Genomic DNA, 13,620 nt, shown 5'->3' with positions numbered 1-13,620 from the left:
TTATCCACCTAGCTAGAACACCCTGCACACCATGTGACTTCACTTTCTCCATTAGTCTACCATGGGGAACCTTGTCAAACGCCTTACTAAAGTCCATGTATATGACATCTACAGCCCTTCCTTCATCTATCAACTTGGTCACTTCCTCAAAGAACTCTATTAAGTTGGTAAGGCACGATCTCCCCCGCACAGATCCATGTTGCCTATCACTGATAAGCTCAAGATTGAAGAGAACTCACTGAAAACAGTACCAGGCTAGGATAGGACTAATGGATCCTTGACTGGGTGAAGAAGACATTAACAATATCAAACTATGATATAGAATGAGCATCTGTTTCTTACTATGAAATAAGATTAGAATTTGAAACATAGGATGTCTATGCAGTCAAAAATGGCATAAAAGACTCCATTTTCCATACTCCACACAATGTTTAGTCTAGCTAGTCTAGACTGGACTCTATCAGCACATGCTTGAACAAATAGTCAAAAACCAGTATTCAAGACAGCTGTGCTTGATCATCAAAATAACACAAACAAATGAATGAAAAAGACCTGGCTACTGCCCCATTCCGCGGGTTTTACCTTCAGGTGGATTCCGTGTGCCAGGCGGAATGTGTCTCTGGTCATCTGGTGGTTCGGTCAGTGGAAGAGTCACTCCCTGAGCAAGTGGTGGGTTAAATGCTGACATCGCCCCAGGTGTTGAGGCCCGTGACTCCTGACCACGCTTGGTGCAATCCCCCCCTTGGAGCAACCTGTGGAACATCAGAAACTAAGCAATACAACAGCAGATGTCTGCTAAACAGCACGGAGCAAGTGAAGCCACAGAATCCACGTGCAACATATCGCACTCAGCAACCCCACCATCATTCAAAGACATATGCATGTGCGCACACATACACGCACGACAATGAGGCTCAAAGAGAAAGTTGATTCCCGACTCCAGGACAGCCAACAGTCTATCTGAAAGATACTCACTTGTTGCAGTCAATGGGTGCACAGCAAATTCCACAGCCAGCAATCTGAGAAAGATCTGCTAATCTGCTTAGTGAGGCTTATTGAAGAATAAATATTGGCCAAAAACATTGGGGAAAATTCCTCTCCTCTCTCCTTTGAAACACTGGCCATGAGATCTTTGCCATTTACCAGACAGGTCCTGGGTTTTAGATTAGATTAGATTACTTTAGATTAGATTAGATTACTTTACAGTGTGGAAACAGGCCCTTCTGCCCAACAAGTCCACACCGACCCGCCGAAGCGCACCCACCCAGACCCATTCCCTACATTTACCCCTGCACCTAACACTACAGGCAATTTAGCGTGGCCAATTCACCTAACCTGCACATCTTTGGACTGTGGGAGGAAACCGGAGCACCCGGAGGAAACCCACGCAGACACGGGGAGAATGTGCAAACTCCACACAGTCAGTCGCCTGAGGCGGGAATTGAACCCGGGTCTCAGGCGCTGTGAGGCAGCAGTGCTAACCACTGTGCCACCGTGCCGCCCACCTAAAAAAGTGAATCAAGATCAAAAGGCCAAAGGGTTGAATGCCTCATCTGAGAGATAGTACCCTCAATGGCAGCATTTCCTCACTGGACAGACATGAATGAGGGGTATATCATTCATCACTACTTATCCACACTTCTGAAAAGCAAGGGTCTCTGTCAGTGCATCTACCTCAAGGTAACAGTTCAAAGTGAGTTGGTAACATCACCCATAGTGTTGACAGGCCGACTGACGGGGATTAGTAACAAGACATTACAGCAGCTCAGCCTCTGTCTCTATCCAGTCAGGTTGAGTCTTCCTCAAGAAACTTAATCAATTAGTGAGATATGATTTCCCTTTCATGAAGCTATGCTGAACTCTGCTTGATTAGATTATGAATTTCCAAACATTCTGGTATTCTTTAACAATTGATTTCAATCGTTTTCCAACAATGCACACTAGGTTAATCAGCTGCTTTTTGCCTCCCTCCCTTTTTGAAGAGGGTTGGCACATGGCAGTTTTCCAATCCATTGGTACTTCTCCCAAATCCAGTGATTTTTGGCCATATCTTTGGAATTCCAGGATTCTGATCCAGCAACACTTAAGGAACAGTGATATGCAAACAAGTCAGGATGGTGAGTGGCTGTGAGTGGAACCTGCGGGTTGTATCTGCTGGATGGAAGTGGTTGTGGGTTTGGAAGGTGCTGTCTGACGATCTTTGGTGAATTTCTGCAGTGCATCTTGTAGATGGTACACACTGCTGCTACTGAGCGTCAGTGGTGGATGTGATGCCAATTAAGTGGGCTGCTTTGCTCTGGATGGTGTTGAGTTGCTTGAGTGGTGTTGGAGTTGCACCCATCCAGGCAAGTGGGGAGTATTCCATCCCACTCCTGATTTGTGCCTTGTGAGTGTTGGACAGGCTTTGAGAGTTAGGAAGTGAGTTACCTGACGTGGGGGGAGGAGAGTGTTGAGTGGTATTATCGTCAGACTGTTAACCCAGAGACCTAGGTATCTTTCTGGGGAATTGGGTTTAAATCACACCATGGCAGATGGTGGAATTTGAATTCAATACAAAAATCTGGAATTAATGGTCTAATGATGACTTTGACTTCAATGTCAATCATTGGGAAAACCCATCTGGCTCACTCATGCCCTTTAGGGAAGGAAATGCCATCCTTCCCTGGTCTGCCTACGTGAGATTCTAGTCCCATAGCAATGTGGTTTACTCCACCTTCTGAGCAATGAGGGATGGACAATAAATGTTGGCCTAGCCAGTAACGTCCATGTCTCATGAATGAATTAAATAAAAGTATTTCCAAGCCTCTGCCCCCTCTGGTATAGCCACTCCTGTACTTTTGTAGTTTAACCCACGGGAGGTGCTGTATAAGTGTAAACCATTACCTTTTTTGGTTCATATCATAACTGTAAGCAATGAGAAAGGTTTTATAGCAGTGTGTGAAGTCAGTGACTGACCATTCAGTAGCGTCGTGCACATTGAAGATTCCAGCCTGCACTGCAGCCTGCACCCGACTCTCCTCAAATCCCATCTCAGACAGAGCAAGGAACAAGTCATGGATTGTCTGTCGGAAAACAGGAACAACAAACAAAAAACAGGTTTTACACTGTGGGCCCAGAAATGCAGGGCATTCCCAGCAATTCCTCATCATTCTCCAGACCCCAGAGATACAAAGGAACAAGAAGCTGTTACAACTGTCGAAATCCTGCAATCCCCTTCCTCAAGGCATTGTGGGTCAACCTACAGCAGGTGGACTGCAGTGGTTCAAGAAAGCAGCTTACCCCCATCTTCTCAAAAGCAGCTTGTGATGGGCAATAAATGCTGGACAGAGTTCAGATTAGAGTGGTGCTGGAAAAGCATAGCAGGTCAGGCGCATCCGAGGAGTAGGAAAATCGAGGTTTCAGGGCATTCCTGATGAAGGACTTTTGCCCGAAACGTCGATTTTTCCTGCTCCTCGGATGCTGTCTGACCTGCTGTGCTTTTCCAGCATCACTCTAATCTCGACTCTGATCTCCAGCATCTGCAGTACACACTTCCGCCTAATAAATGCTGGACAGCCTACTAATGAATAAATCAGAAGTCACTGGCCACAGAGGCGTGGCTGCAAAGGGATCAGAGCTGGGAATTAAATACCTAAGAATCTGCAACTGAATGAAAGGGCAGGCAGCTGGGGAGCGGGGTCAGGGCTGCCTTGTTAGTCAAAAATGAAATTAAACCAATAGTAAGAAGGTGATATCGAGTCAGAAGGTGTAGAAGCTGTGTGAGGAGAGTTGAGGAACCACAAAGGAAAAAAAAGAGTTATTTGCAGGCCTCCTAGCAGTAGTCAGGATGTGGGGCAATTAATCAGGAGATAGAAAAGGCATGGAAGAAAGGCACTATTACAATCATCATGGGGACTTCAATATGCAGGTGGATTGGGAAAACCAGGCTGGCAGTGGTTCCCAAGAAAAGGAATTTGTGTAATATCTACAGGATGGGTTTTTTGGACCAGCTTGTGGTAGAGTCCATGAGGGAATATCCAATTCTGGATGTAGCGAGTTCTTTTTATTAATTCATGGGATCAGGGTGCCACTGGCTTAAGCAGCATTTATTGCCCATCCCTAATTGCCCAGAGGGCCGTTAAGAGCCAATCCTATTGCTGTGGGTGTGGAGTCACACGTAGGCCAGAACAGGTAAGGATGGCAACTTCCTTTCCCAAAGGACATTAGTGAACCAGATGGGCTTTTTCTGACAACTCATGGTCATCATTAGAGTTTTAATTCCAGATTTGTATTGAATTCAAATTCCACCCTCTGCCATGGCAGGATTCAAACCCGGGTCCAAATGGGTCTCTGGGTTAACAGTGCACAAGGCCATCGCCTTTCCCTAGTGAGGAATGAGGCTGACTTGCTGAGGGAGTTTAAGGTGGAGGAAACCCTGGTAGGCAGTGAACAGAAGAAGTTCGAATTAACCCTGCAGTTTGAGGGGAAAGAAGCTGGAATCAGATGGAATGGTATTACTATTAAATAAAGGTAACTACAAAGACACGAGGGGAGAGCTGGCCGGAGTTGACTGGAAGTGGAGTCCAGCAGGAAAGATGGTGGAATAGCAAAACCCCCCCCGAGTTTCTGGGAGGCAATAGCCTAGTAGTAATATCACCAGACTCTTAATCCAGAGACCCAGATAATGTTCTGGGGACTTGGGTTTGAAACCCAACATGGCAGAAGGTGGAATTTGAATTGAATAAAATCTTGAATTAAAAATCTAATGAGGACCATGGAGTCATTGTCAATTGTTGTAAAAATCCACCTGGATCACGAATGTTTTTTAGGGATGGAAACTGCTGCTTTACCTGTTCTGGTCTACATGACTCCAGACCCACAGCAGTATGGTTGACTCTTGGGCAATTGGGAATGGGCTATAAATGTGGCCACACCCAGTGACAACCAGATCCTCTGAATAAAAAATAAAAACTGGGAGGTAGAAGAAGAAACTTCAAGATTAGAGTGGTGCTGGAAAAGCACAGGAAGTCAGGTAGCATCCGAGGAGCAGGAAAATTGGCTCTTGCCCGTAACGTCGGTTTTCCTACTCCTTGGACACTGCCTGACCAGCTACACTCTAATCTTAACTCTGATCTCCAGCATCTGCAATACCCACTTTCACTGAGAAGAACCACCTACTGAGGGGAGAATGAGGCAACTATGGCTGTACAAAAGGTAAGACAGAGGCAAGTGTGGACAGTGGGACTCTGGAAAGTGAGGCTGGAGAATGGGGAACAAAGAAACGGCAGAGGGAGTGAGTGGATATTTTGCATCAGTTTTCACCTGCAGCATACCAGAACTTCAAGAAAGTCAGGGACAGAAGTGAGTGCAGTGGCCATCACTAAAGAGAAGGGGCTTGGGAAGCTGAAAGGTCTGAAGGTGGATAAATCACCCAGACCAGATGGACTACACTCCAGAGTTCTGGAGGAGATTGTGGAGGTAGTGACAGTGATCTTTCAGGAATCTCTGGAGTCAGTTAGTGGTGAGCTGCAGTCCATGTGCTGTAGGTAGACCCACAATGCCCTTAGGGAGGGAATTCCAGGATTCTGACCCAGCGATGGTGAGCGACTCGGTGAGGAATCTGCAGGGGTGGTGGTCCCATGTATCTGCTGCCCTTGTCCTTCTAGATGGAAGTGGTTGTGCGTTTGGAGGCTGCTGTTTAAGATCTTTGGTGAATCTCTGAAGTGCATCTTATAGATAGCTCAGCAGCAGTAGCGTGTGCTTCGGTGGTGGAGGGAGTGGATGTGGTGCCAATCAAGCGGGCTGCTTTGTCCTGGATGATGTCGAGCTTAATGAGTGTTGTTGGAGCTGCACTCATCCAGGGAAGTGGGGAGTATTCCATCCCACTCCTGAATTGTGCCTTGTAGATGGTGGACAGGCTCTGGAGAATCAGGAGGGGAGTTACTCGCTGCAGTATTCAGAGAACAATACAGCACAGGAGCTGGCCCTTCAGCTCTCCAGGCTTGCACTGACATATTCTGCCCTTCCATATTAAAACTGCCTTCTGTTACAGGATTCTGGATTAGTGGTGCTGCAGTTCAGGCAGCATCCGAGAAGCAGTAAAATCGACATTTCGGGCAAAAGCCCTTCATCAGGAATAGGAAGCTGTTGAAGTCCACATTGATGCCCTGAGGTTGAAGTGTTCCGAGGTGGAAGATGAGGTGTTGTTCCTCCAGATGTCTGGTGGTGAGGGAGCGGCGGTGAAGGAGGCCCAGGACCTCCATGTCCTCAGCAGAGTGGGAGGGGGAGTTGAAATGTTGGGCCACAGGGCGGTGTGGTTGATTGGTGCGGGTGTCCCGGAGATGTTCCCTAAAGCGCTCTGCTAGGAGGCGCCCAGTCTCCCCAATGTAGAGGAGACCGCATCGGGAGCAACGGATACAATAAATGACATTGGTGGATGTGCAGGATCCATATCGCTCGATTCCCTTCCTATTCAGGTATTTGTCCAGGTACTTCTTGAATGCTGCTATTGTGCCTGCTTCCACCACCTCCTCCAGGCACTCACCACCCTGTGTGTAAAAAACTGTTTCGCAATCTCTTTTAAATTACCTCCCCCGCCCCGTGAACCTGTGTCCCCCAATAATAACCCCTCTACCCTGGGAAAAAGCTTCTTACTTCCCACCCTATCCATGCCATTCACAATCTTATAAACTTCTATCATATCACCCCTCAACCTCCTGTGTTCCTGTGAAAACAAACCTAGTCTACCAACCTTCCTTCATGGTTAAAATCCCCCGTACTGGCAACATCCTGGTTAACCATATCTGTACCTTCTCCAAAGCATCCACATCCTTCTGGTCATGTGGCAACCAGCACTTTATACAATAATCCAGGTAGGGCCTCACTAAAGTTATGTGAAGCTGCAGCATAACTTGCCTACCCTTATACTCACTGTCCCTTCCAATGAACACACGTATGCCATCAGCCTTTTTCACTACTTTATCTCCCTGCACTGCCCCCTTCAGTGAACTATGGACCTGCACACCCAGATCCCTCTGCATTTCAACATTCCCAAGGGTTCTGCCATTCACTGTATAATTTCCACCTGTACTTGACCTTCCAAAATGCATCACCTCACATTTGTTTGGATTAAACTCCATCGGCCATTTTTCTGCCCGTGCATCCAACTGATCTATACCCTGCTGTATCCTCTGACAATCCTCACTATGCACAACTCCACCAATCTTTGTATCATCTGCAAACTTACTAATTGGACCAGCTACGTTTTCCTCCAAATCATTTATGTAGATTACAAACAGCAGAGGTCCCAGCACTGATCCCTGCGGAACACCACTAGTCATAACTGTCCATTCTGAAAAGCATCCTTCCCCCACTACCCTCTGTCTCCTATGACTAAGCCAGTTCTGTAACCATCTTGCCAGCTCACCCCTGATACCATGTGACTTCACCTTTTGTACCAGTCTACCATGAGGGACCTTCTCAAAGGCTTTACTGAAGTCCATGTAGACAACATCAACCACTTTTCCCTCATCAATCACCTTCATCACCTTCTTAAAAAACTCAATCAAGTTAGTGAGGCACGACCTCCCCATGTACAAAATCATGCTTTTTATCACTAATCAGTCCACTTACTTCTAAATGCTTATAGATCTTGTCCATGAGAATCTTTTCCAAGAATTTCCCTAGCACATGTGAGGTTCACAGGCCTGTAATTTTCTGGATTTTCCCTGTAACCCTTTTTAAACAATGGGACAACATTTGCTATTCTCTAGCCCTTTGGGACCTCACCTGTGGCCAAAGAGGATACAAAGGTGTTTGTCAATGCTCCAGCAATTTGTTCTGTTGCCTCCCTCAATATTCTGGGATCGATCCCATCAGGACCCAGGGACTTATCTACCTTAATACTTTTTAAGATCCACAACACCTCTTCCTTTTTAATAGCAACTTGGCTTAGAAATTCATCATTCCCTTCCCTGAGATCATCATCCACCAATTCCTTCTCTTTGGCGTATACTGATACAAGGTATTCATTTAAGACATCACCTACCTCTTCTAGCTCCACACATACATTCCCTCCTTTGTCCTTGAGTGAGCTGACCCTTTCCCTCGCTACCCTCTTATGTTTTATGTCTGTATAAAAAGCCTTGGGATTCACCTTAATCCTGTTTGCTAACAACTTTTCATGACCCCATTAGCCCTAATTCCTTGCTTAAGTTCTTTCCTGCTTTCCTTATATACTTCAAGGACTTGTCAGTTCCCATCCTCCTAGACCTTACATTTGCTTCCTTTTTCTTTTTGACTAAGGTCATAACAACCCTGGTCATCCAAGGTTCACGTAACTTGCCATAACTATCCTTCATTCTCACAGGTAAGTGCCACTCCTGAACTTTTATCAACTGCTGTTTGAACTACTTTCATCTGTCCAATGTGGATTTACCCTCAAACAGCTGCCTCTGATCAAAATTCTCCAGTTCCTGCCTAACATTGTTGTAGATCACCTTCCTCCAATTTAACACCCTCACCCGAGGACTCCTGTCAATCCCTATCTGTGCATATCTTAACATTCTAGCTCTGACCTGCTTTTATAGTTACTGTGCTTATAATCTCCCATATATGTAAGAATTGTAAGGTTCAAATAGTAGGTAATTTTAATTTTCCAAACAGTGACTGGGACTACTATAAATGTCAAGGCTTGGATGATGAAGAATTTGTTAAATGTTAACAGTAGGAAGATTTTCTTTATCAATATGTAAATGTTCCTACTGGAGAAAGAGCAAAACTTGACCTTCTCTTCGGTAATAAGGCAGGGCAAGTGACTGAAGTGATAGCAGGGGAACCTTTTGCAACCAGTTGTCATCATTTTATTTATGTTTAAATAGTTATGGAAAAGATTATAAAGGTTTGAATTGGAATAAGGTAAATTTTAATGGTCTGAGACAAGAACTTTTGCAAGTTGATTGACTGTTCACTGAGAGTAGTAGGGGCGTGGAACCCACTGCCTGCCACAGTAGGAGACTCGCCAACTTTAAGGGCATTTAAATAGTCATTGGATAGTCATATGGACAAGAATAGAATAGTGTACGATAGATAGGCTTCAGATTGGTTCCACAGGTTGGCGTAATATCGAGGGCTGAAGGACCAATACTGCACTGTAGAAGGATGTAAAAGGATGTCCAAATAAATGGGAGGCTTTCAAGAGTGTGATAACAAGAGTTCAGAGTCATCATGTTCCTGTTAAGAGAAAAAGATAAGGCTGGTGGGATCAAAGAACAATGGATGAATAAAGGTCTTCAGGTTCTTGCCAAGAAGAAGAATGAATCATATATTAGATATTGACAACTGGGCACAAATGATCCTCTTGAACAGCATGAAGAGTGTAGGGGCATTCTTAAGAGGGAGATCAGGAAGGCAAAGAGGGGATATGAGATAGCCTTGGCAGGTAAAGTTAAGGATGATCCAAAGAGATTCTACAAATACATTAAGAGCAAGACAGCAAGTAGAAAGAGAGTAGGATCTCAAAGATCAAAGATGTCATCTAACTCAGGAGATGGGAGAGATATTAAATGAATATTTCATGTCAGCTTTTACTATAGAGAAAGAAATGGAGGCTAGAGAGCTCAGGAAAATATTGATTTTTAAAAAGTTTACATTACAAAATAGGAAATGACAGATGTCTTAGAAAATATAAATGTGGATAAATCTCCAGGACCTTATCTAGTGTATCCTAGAACGTTATGGGAATTAGGGAGGAAATTGTGGGGCTCCATGCAAAAAAATTCATACAATTTATAAATATGGGTGAGATGCCAGATGGGGCAGTGGTTAGCACTGCTGCCTCACAGCGCCAGGGACCCAGGTTCGATTCCAGCCTCGGATGACTCTGTGTGTGGAGTTTGCACGTTCCCCCCTTTTCTGCATGGGTTTCCTCTGGGTGCTCCGGTTTCCTCCCACAGTCCAAAGATGTGCAGGTCAGGTGCTACAGTGCCCATAGTATTCATAGGTGCATTAGTCAGGGGTAAATGTAGAGTAATGGGGAATGGGCTTGGGTGAGATATTCCTTGGTGAGTGGGTATGGACTTGTTGAGCTGAAGGGCCTGTTTGCACACTGTAAGGATTCTAAGACTGGAGAGTGGCTAATGCTGTGCCTTTGTTTAAGAAGGGATGTTAGGAGTAGCCTAGAACCTACAGACCTGTGATTCTGACATCAGTCAAGGTAAATTGTTGGAGGTGATTCTGAAAGATAGGATTTATATACATTCAGAGAGACAAGGACTGAATAGGAATAGTCAGCATGGTTTTGTGCAAGGAGACTTAGATTGAGGTTTTTGATGAAGTATCCGAGAAGATTGCTGACAACGGAGCAAAAGATGTTGTTTATTCAGACTTTAGTGAAGCCTTTGGCAAGGTTCCACACGGTAGACTAATTACTGGAGAAAAGTTAGGTCACATGGGGTTCACGGTGAGCTTGCCAATTGCATACATAACTGGCTTAATGACAGGAGACAGAGTAATGGTGGAGGGTTGCTTTTCAGACTGGAGGCCGGTGACCTGCGGTGTTCCACAGGGATCGGTTCGGGGTCCTGCTTTGTTTGACATTTATATAAATGATTTAGATGAGAATATAGAAGGCATGCTTAGTAAGATTCTGGATGACTCCAAAATTGGTGGTATAGTGGACACTGAAGAAGGTTATTGAAGATTACAAAGGGATCTTGACCAAATGGATGAATGAGCTGAGGAATTTATCCATTATGCATTTATCCAAATTAAACTCCATCTGCCACTCCTCAGTCCGTTCACCCAATTGATCAAGATCTCTCTGTGATCTCCGATAACCTTCTTCACCGTGCTACATTTTGGCAAAACAAACAAAGGCAAGACTTATGTAATTAATGGTCGGGCCCTGGGCGGTGTTGTAGAACAGAGAGACCAACGGGTTCAGGTACATAATTCTTTGAAATTTGCATCACATGTAGATTGGATGGTTAAGAAGGCGTTTAGCATATTTGTGTTCATTGCTCAGACCTTGGAGTATAGCAATTGGGATGTTATGTCGAGGTTGTACAGCGCACTGGTGCAATACTGTGTCCAGTTCTGGTCACCCTGTTATAGGAAGGATATTATTAAGCTGGAGAGAGATTTATCAGGATATTGCCAGGACTGGAGGGTTTGAGTTTTAAGGAGAGGCTGGATAGTCTGAGACTCTTTTCACTGGAGTGTGGGACGTTGAGGTGTGACCTCATAGAGGTTTATAAAATCATGAGAGACATAGATATGAATGGCAAGTGTCTTTTCCCTCAGGTGGGGGATAATAAGACTAGGGGGCATGTTTTTAGGTTGACAGGAGAAGGATTTTAAAAAGAGATGAGGGGGATTTTTTTCTTGGGACGCAGGAGTGGTTTGTGTGTGGAATGAACTTCCAGAGGATGTGGTGGATGCAGGTACAGTTATAATGTTTAAAAGACATTTGGATAAGTACAGGAATGTTTGGAGAGGGATATGGATCAAGCACAGGCAGGTGGGACTAGTTTAGTTTGGGATTATGATTGGACTGAAGGGTCTGTTTCTCTGCTGTGTGACTGTATGTGGCTGGTTGAGTTTCTGGTCAATGGTAACACCCAGAATGTCAATAATGGTGGATTCAGTAATGATAATACCATTGAATGTCTAGGGGTAGTGATTAGATTGTCTCTTGTTGAAGACAGTCATTGTTTGGCACGTGAGGCCATGAGGTTACAGATTGTGCTGGAGTACAATTCTGCTGCAGTTGATGGCCCACAGCGCTTCACGGATACCCAGTCTAGAGTTGCTAGATCTGTTCAAAGTCTATCCCATTTAGCACGGTGGTAGTGCCACACAACACGACAGAGGGTATTCTCAGTGTGACGGCAGGACTTCGCCTCCACAAAGACCGTGCAGTGGTCACGCTTACCGATATGGTCATGGACAGGTGCATCTGCAGCCAGCAGATTGGTAAGGATGAGGTCAGGTATGCTTTTCCCTCTTGTTGGTTCCCTCACCACCTGCCGTAGACCCAGTCCAGCAGCTATGTCCTTTAGGACCCGACCAGCTCAATCAGTAATGCTGCTGAAGGAGAGAGTGGGTACTGCAGATGCTGGAGATTAGAGTCAAGATTAGAGTGTGGTGCTGGAAGGGCTTTTGCCCGAGACGTCGATTCTCCTGCTCCTTGGATGCTGCCTGACCTGCTGTGCTTTTCCAGCACCACTATAATGCTGCTGCTGAGCCCCTCTTGGTGGTGGGACACTGAAATCCCCCGCCCCAGAGGACAGTTTGTACCCTTACCACCCGCAGTGCTTCCTCCGAGTGATGTTCACATGGAGGGGTACCGATTCATCAGCCAAGGACAGTACGCAATAATTACCAGGTGGTTTCCTTGCCCATGTTTCACCTGAAGCCATGAGACATCATTGGGGCCAGAGTCAATGTTGAGGACCCCCAGGGCAGCTTTCTCCCAACTGTGTCTCACTGTGCTGCCACCTCTGCTGGGTCTATCCTGCTGGTGGGACAGGACATATCCATGGACGGTGATGGTGGGGTCTGGGACATTGTCTGCAAGATATGATTCCGTGAGTATGACTATGTCAGACTGTTGCTTGACTAGTCGGTGAGACAGTTCTCCCAATTTTGGCACTAGCCCCCAGATGTTAGTGAGGAGCACTTCGCAGGGTTGACAGGGCTGTTTCTGCCATTGTTTTTCCAGTGCCTACATCAATGCCAGGTGACCAGTCCAGTTTCATCTCTTTGTTGAGATTTTGTTGCAATTGAAACAACTGCATAGCTAGGGCCTTTCCCCACAATGCTGAGAGTCTGGAGTCACATGTAGGCCAGACTGCAGGTTGGGACCACACCTTTCACATAATACATTAACAATGTAGAGGAAGGAACTGAAGGCATTGTTACTAAATTTGTAGATGACACAAAAATAGGTGAAAGGACAGGTATAGTGTTGAGGAAGCAAGGAGGCTGCAGAAGGACAGGCAATGAGAGTGAACAAAGAAGTGGAATACAATAACCAAAAGAGAAAATGCTGGAAAATCTCAGCAAGTCTGGCAGCATCTGTAAGGAGAGAAAAGAGTTGATGTTTCGAGTCTAACTGACCATTTGGTAAAGCTCAAAGTGGAATACAATGTTCGAAAGTGGGAAATTATTCACTTTGGTAAGAAGGATAGAGTCACAGACTACATTCTAAACTAGGAAAGGTTTTGGAAATCTGAAGCACAGACAGACTTGGGTGTCCTAATTCAGGATTCTGTTAAGGTTAACACAAATGATCAGTTGGCAGTTAGGGAGGCAAATGTGTTGCTAGCATTCATTGCAAGAGAGCTAGAATACAAGAGCAGGGATATACTGCTGAGGCTGTATCAGGCTCTGGTCAAACCACATTTGGAACGTGGAGAGCAGTTTTGTACCCCATATCTAAGGGAGAACATTCTAGTGCTACAGGGAGTCCAAAGGAGGCTTACAAGAATGATCATTGGAATGAAAGATTGGTCCATATGAGGAGTGGTTGAGGACTCTGGGTCTGTAATCGATGGAGTTTAGATAGAAGGGAGAAGGGGTAAATTCTCATTGAGAATCTCTTAAAGAATACTGAAAGGCATGGACAGAGTGGACATGGAG

The 13,620-nt window shown here is 45.2% G+C and overlaps 1 protein-coding gene across 1 annotated transcript in view; it reads right to left on the bottom strand.

Annotated features, from left to right (window-relative positions):
- Positions 1–13,620, bottom strand: part of LOC122548758 — a 33,924-nt gene that overhangs the window by 18,596 nt on the left and 1,708 nt on the right. Inside the window, exons 2-4 of the mRNA XM_043687525.1 lie at positions 12,327–12,388; positions 2,956–3,062; positions 583–752 (exon numbers count right to left, since the gene is read on the bottom strand). Of these exons, the coding sequence (XP_043543460.1) occupies positions 583–752; positions 2,956–3,062; positions 12,327–12,388 (339 nt within the window). The remainder of the gene's footprint in view (positions 1–582; positions 753–2,955; positions 3,063–12,326; positions 12,389–13,620) is intronic.

Source organism: Chiloscyllium plagiosum, chromosome 4 (genome assembly GCF_004010195.1).
Source record: "Chiloscyllium plagiosum isolate BGI_BamShark_2017 chromosome 4, ASM401019v2, whole genome shotgun sequence".
Lineage (NCBI taxonomy): Eukaryota > Metazoa > Chordata > Chondrichthyes > Orectolobiformes > Hemiscylliidae > Chiloscyllium > Chiloscyllium plagiosum.
Note: the sequence above shows the minus strand (reverse complement) of the source record. Positions and strands in the feature narration are given on the sequence as shown.